The following is a 6,000-nucleotide window of genomic DNA, read 5'->3' as shown; positions in this document are numbered from 1 at the left end:
TAGTTATTTAGCTGTTCCCCAACCGTGCTGTACAGACCCCTGCCTCTAGTGGCTCCCGAAAGAGGGGTGCCTCAGTTCCCACCTGCTAACCCCCCTCTTTGTGTTTGCTCCCCACCAGGACTGTCTCCGTCTACCACCACCTAAGGGAGACTCAGCCCAGTGACCCGGCTTCCCAAGCCTGTTGTAAGCGAATGGGTCGTGGTTCAGCGCCGTCGATTGGCCGCCGTTGGAAAGCCGCATACTTCTTGCCCGCCGGAGACACCCACCGCTGCCCCCAGGCCTGAGGAGAAGGGGAGGGGCTGTGTGTGCTGAAGGAAGAAGACCTGCCCCCCTCCCCTGCCCACCACAGGTGAGTCCCATCCTCTCCTTCACACCAGGCAGCTCTGAAGACCGGGCGTCGGCAAGGACAGAGCCATGGATGAGGGGTTCAGAGACCGGACGGCCTTCATCCGGGGGGCGAAGGACATCGCCAAGGAGGTGAAGAGGCATGCCACTAAGAAGATGGGCAAGGGCATGGACCGCATGCAGGACGAGTACACCAAGCGCTCCTACTCCCGCTTTGAGGAGGAGGAGGATGACGAGGATTACCAGCCCCAGGATGGCTACTACCGTGGCGAGCCGGCCAATGACGAGGAAGGGGCCTCCAGTGACGCCACCGAAGGGCACGACGAGGATGACGAGATCTATGAGGGCGAGTACCAGGGCATCCCCCGCAATGACTCGCTCAAGGCTGGGGACCACCTGGCCAGCAACCAGCAAGTGGTGAGCGAGTTCAGGGACTTCGAGGACCTGGAAGGCGACAAGAAGAAAGACAAGGAGGAGCTGGCCCAGCAATACGAGCTGATCCTGCAGGAGTGCGGCCATGGGCGCTTTCAATGGACACTCTATTTTGTGCTGGGGCTGGCCCTCATGGCCGATGGCGTGGAGATCTTCGTGGTGGGCTTCGTCCTCCCCAGCGCCGAGAAGGACATGTGCCTGTCAGACTCCAACAAAGGCATGCTGGGTAAGTGCTTGGGCTGCTGGCGGAAGGAGAGGGGATGTTGGCCTTTGAAGGACTGGCAGGTATCTCTCTGACTGTGGCCTTTGGAAGAGAAAGAGGTGTTGGAGTGATAGTCGTTCTGGGGGAGCATCCAGGAGCTATAATTCCAAAGCAATGCATACTGAGAAGAGATATGGCTTGGTGTTGCATGGGGTCCTTGTGAGCTGAGGGTTAGGCAGACGTCCCCCACCCTGCTGGTGTCCCGCTCCCAAGTGCGTGGGGGTGTGTGCGCTATGCTGTGGGCATAGGCACCAGATTTGTGTCGTTTTTGCTGGGTCCCTCAGTGACATCCCGTGCATAGGTCAGTCAAGAGGATCTGTAACAGGGTCCACCCGCTCGTGAACACCCCTCTGTGGCAAAGGGGTGCCACATAAGGCCTTTTCCCGATTGTTTCTAAGGCGCTGGGGCTTGGCTCTGACTGGCTCTATCCATGGTGCTGTCAGTTCTTTTATTTGACTTGTGACTGGTCTTCAGCCATTGGGCCTGGGCCTTGCCCAGGCCTAAGCTCAGCAATCACATAGAGCTGTCCAAAGTGCTGCTGATCTCCCAGTGTAAAGCTCTGCCTGGGTCGAGCTCCTGAGAGGAACTGCCTGGCCTTAACCCAGCAGCTTCTTTTATATCAGCCTACTGGGTCCTGATTGGTTCAGACACTCTATCCTGCCTGGAGGGCCTCTTGTCTGCTCCTCTTGCTGGGATGGAGTGTGGCAAGGCCTCTGGCCTCTTGTGGGAGGCATCAAGGTTAGTCCACTCCATCACAGCGCCGTTTTGGGAGGGCAGCAGCTGTGCGAACAGGGACGCTGCTGGCTCTTCTTCCCATTCCCCTGTCTATCGGGGAGGGAGAAGAAAGGACGCGGCTTGTGTATGCACCCCTCACTTCTGGCCGGGGAGAGGAGCAGGCAGAGGAGTCGTGCACAGTCTGTGTAATTTTCCCTCGCTCCCCGACAACTGGGGAGCCAGGACAATGAGCAAGTTGTGTCCCCGTATGCACGGCTGCTGCCCTCCCAGAATGACACCCTGGAGCATGGACCATGGCAATTGCTGTGCTTCAGGGGGCTGCAGAGTCCAGGGCAGGCTGGGGACTTAGCAGGTTCTTGGGGCACCAGCCACCCTGCCTTATCCTGTCACTGCTCCACTCTCTCCCTGCCCCCATTCCTGCCCTTCCTCCAAGCCTCTGCCCTGCCCTCCCCCTGGAGCCAGAAGGACAGAATATGGGGTGAAGTGAAGCAGGACAGGCGGGGGCTGTGTCGCTCACTGCTGGCAGTGCCCGTCCCCTGCTAACCTCCAGGCCACCCTGGGCCCTGTGATGGTTGCCCTGATGGATGGGACAATTGTAAAATTGTAACCCCAAACATTGGTGCAGCTGGGTCCATGTTCCTGAGTACCCATATATCTCGCCACCTATGGCTGTGGTGACGCAGTCATTTTTGGGTCGTAGGTTATGTATTCTTTCACTTGGGTCCCCCAAACCTTTTCAGTTTTGGCTCGTGTTAGTTCTGTGTCAGTGTTTCAACAAGCTACTGTGAGTGTTTCTGAGGCACGCCACTGCGTTCTGGCAGACAGCATTGGATGTCCCCAGCTCTGTGTCATAGCCCCTATACTGTACTGTGCCGATGAGGATTTTCAAGCAGCAGGGTCCTGGCTGTTCAGGACAGGAAACTGAGCTTTTCTGCACTGAGATGAGATGCACCTACAAGACTCAGGATTTAGTGTGGAGAGAGCCCCCTCCTTGCCTCACACTTCTATGAGCCTAAGAATAATTGGTGTGTGTCATGGGATAGCAGATGAGGCTTCCCAGGGGCTCTGAGCTGCACTCCTATCAGAACTGCAGGAAAATCTGGGGGCACGTGGGCTCCATGTGCAAGTTCAGTTTTTTCTCCCCTCTGGGCTCTCAGCTGGTGGGACGCAGCTCTGTACCATGCTGTAGGGAACACAGGCAGTAACAGTGGTTCGCTGTCCCAGGGCGAGCCCAGTAAGTTCAGTACAGTGGTTCTCAGGCTTCTGTACTGGTGACCCCTTTGACATTGCAAGCCTCGGAGTGTGACCCTGCCCGTTATGAATTAATAACACTTTAAAATACAAATGCTGGAGGCAAAGTGGGGGTTGGGGCGCAGGTTGATAACTCCTGATCCCCCTCCCGCCCATGTAGTAGCCTCATGACCCCCTGAGGGGTCCCCCCTGCCAGTTTGAGAACTCCTGGTTGAGTAAGCTCACCCTGGTTTGTACCACTGCTTTCCCAGGGGGGTGCACTCTGCCGTCCCCTCCCCTCACCTGTCCAGTGGGGGTTTAATTTGGGCTCATGTTACTTCTGCACAAGCAAATGTGTCAACGGGATGCTGTGTGGGTGCCTGAGGCATGCTGCTGCTCTCTGGCAGATGGCATCAGGTCTCCCCAGTGCCATGTCATAGCAGATTTTTTGGAACATAAGCTTTGGTGGGCAAAGACCTGCTTCGTCAGGGTGGCAATGCCCCCTAGAGGGTAGAGACACTGTACCCCAGCTTTGGCGGGTGGGGTGGCAGTTTCTGACCCCCCCTGCCTCTGGGCTGGCTATGTGGGTCTCCCTGCCTGAACCGGACCTTTGTGTGTGGTTGTGGGGAGTTGCTAGTGGCATTTTTGGCCCCCCCCAGTTTTTCTCTTCACCCCAGGCTGAGTCCCTGGATCTCCCTCTGCATCCATTTGGGGGTTGAGAAGCCTCCGTCCCCAGCTAACCAAGCTGCTCTGGCTGCAGTCAGAGCCACGCCTGGGTCACCAGTGCCGCTGCCGGATGGGGTGTCACTCTTCCAGCTCAGGCAGGCCCCGCTGCTGTAACCCAGGGCCCAGGAGAGGGAGCACTGCAACTGCAAGGGAAGGGTTCTGGGCAGGTCTCTGGAGACCAAGGCTGCACTGTACCAGTGGCTGATGCTGTCTTGCCAGATTCTCAAATGCTGAGTCAATGACCGGAGCCTCCCCGGGGGCGGGAGTATCGTTATCCCTGCTTTGGGCAGGGGGAAACTGAGGCAGAGATTGGGGTGGTGGCTTGCCCTGGGTCACCCAGCACGTTGGTGAAGAAGCTGGGGGTAAAAGCTAGGAATCCTGCCCCCCCAGGCCTCTGTGGTAACCCCTGGCCTCTACTTCCCTTCTGGACCTCGGGACAGGCTCCCTGGGCCAACCGTTCGCAGCCCACGAGTCGAAGGAGCTGTGGGAACTGTGCGGGCACGTCTCAGTCTGACCCCCGCTTTGTCACCAGAGAATCACAATACCTCAGTCGTGAAAGGACTCGTCCTCCCAGCCCCCTGCGAGCTAGGGCAGAGCTGTTAGCCCTGTATTTACAGGTGGGGGGAACAGGCATGGGGCACTGCAAGTGGGTTGCCCAAGGTGATGCAGGGAGTTGCAGGCAGAGCAGGGACTTGAATGAGGGTCTTGTGAGCTGCCAGCTGGCGCGCTAACCAGTAGTCAAGCCTTCTTCTCGAGCAGCTCTGCCGTGTTGTCCTCTGCTACTTGTCATTTGCTGTCTCCCCTCAGACTCGTTTGTGCTGGCCCTGGAGGTAAGGAAGTCTCTGGGCTGGCTTGGAAGGCTGGGGGCAGCTTGGCAGGCAGGGGGAGAGAGTCTTTGCCTGCAGGCCTGGTCAGTAGCCACTTCTCCCTAGTGAGTGGCAGCGTGCTGGCTGAGTGAGGAAGCCCGGTTGGGTGGGTAAGATGGCTGGGGAGTAGCCAGAGCGTGGAGCTTTAACTAGTGGGCTCCTTTCCCCTGGAGAGTAACAGCTGGTGGGGCAGAGCCTGGGTTGGATCCTGGGAGTGCTGGGACAGGGAGTTCTAGTTCCTTTAAGTCTAGGCCCAATAGCAGGGGAAAGTTCGTCCCCCTCACTTCCTTCAAGGGCACGCTGTGAGAGGCAGTATCGTGTAATGGAGAGCAGGAAGGGACTAGAACCCAGGATGCCTGGGTTCTAGTCCCAGCTCTGGGATAGCAGTGGTGTCTAGTGGTTAGAGCCAGGGGGTTGGGTTCCCCTCAGTCCCAGCTGCCTGTGATGCCCTGTTATCTCAGGCCTGGGGTCTCCCCACATCCAGCTCTGCCAGTGACCCTCAATCCCAGCCTGTGGTGCCCTGCTATTCCAGGGCATCCCCTTGGCTCCCTAGCTTTGCCCATACCCCTCCATCTCCACTCCTTGTCAGCGGATGGTGGGGTGCCCATATCCCAAGATGAGTTGCCCTGCTAGGGGAGAAAGCAGATGAATGTCTTTATGGTCCTCTCTTTTCTTTTCTTTTCTTTGCTTTTGGCCAAAGCTAGAGCTCCTACCCAGGTCTCTGGAGGCTGCCATCCGGACTCCCGGTGCCTGTGGGCTGCAGCTCCCTGTTTGCTTTTGTTTTTTAAATTCTGTTTGGCCTCGCTCAGCACATGGAGTCGCTGACCAGGCAAATCCTTGGAGGAATGGAGTATTGCTCTGCGCAGCGTTAGAGGGGCTCTTGAAAGTCATGCTGCTCCTGGAGGGAGAGGTGTGTGGGTTCTTAGATACGTGGTGTTGAAACAACAAATCTTGCATTTGATCCAGGGCTGGGAAGCCTGGGCTGGAAGATAAGACTGCAGGGTTGCATTCTGGGAGGGAAAGGAGGTCTAGTGGGGAGAGCAGGGTTTGGGGAGTCTGGATTCCTAGGTTCTCGTTCCTGGCTGCGCACCTGTTTCCCCTAAAACATCTGTGCTTGGAATGCGTTTGAGGCAGTTCCCTGGCCTATGATATACAGGAGATCAGACTCAATGGGGAAACGGAGGCTCAGCGCAGTAAAGGTAGGAGACTGACTCACGGGAGGATTTGCTCAGTGGTTGGGACATAGACCTGCTGTCTCATGTCACCCATCAGGCCTGTAGCACAGGTGTGAGTAGGCCCCGGCCTGCTTGAGTTGCACTCACCACTAGGCCTTGCTACTTTCCTAACATCCCTCTGTCTCCCGGGTGGATCACTGTGAGGCTAACGCCAGCGAGGGGCTCGGTG

The 6,000-nt window shown here is 57.4% G+C and overlaps 1 protein-coding gene across 1 annotated transcript in view; it reads left to right on the top strand.

Annotated features, from left to right (window-relative positions):
• The first annotated feature begins 414 nt into the window (after positions 1-414).
• Positions 415-6,000, top strand: part of SV2A (synaptic vesicle glycoprotein 2A) — a 36,217-nt gene continuing 30,631 nt past the window's right edge. Inside the window, exon 1 of the mRNA XM_074980997.1 lies at positions 415-1,003. Coding sequence (XP_074837098.1) covers positions 415-1,003 — 589 coding nt within the window. The remainder of the gene's footprint in view (positions 1,004-6,000) is intronic.

The sequence above is a fragment of the Carettochelys insculpta genome, chromosome 30 (genome assembly GCF_033958435.1).
Source record: "Carettochelys insculpta isolate YL-2023 chromosome 30, ASM3395843v1, whole genome shotgun sequence".
NCBI classification, from domain to species: domain Eukaryota; kingdom Metazoa; phylum Chordata; order Testudines; family Carettochelyidae; genus Carettochelys; species Carettochelys insculpta.
The sequence above is the reverse complement of the archived record's forward strand: the minus strand, read 5'-3'. Positions and strand labels throughout refer to the sequence as shown.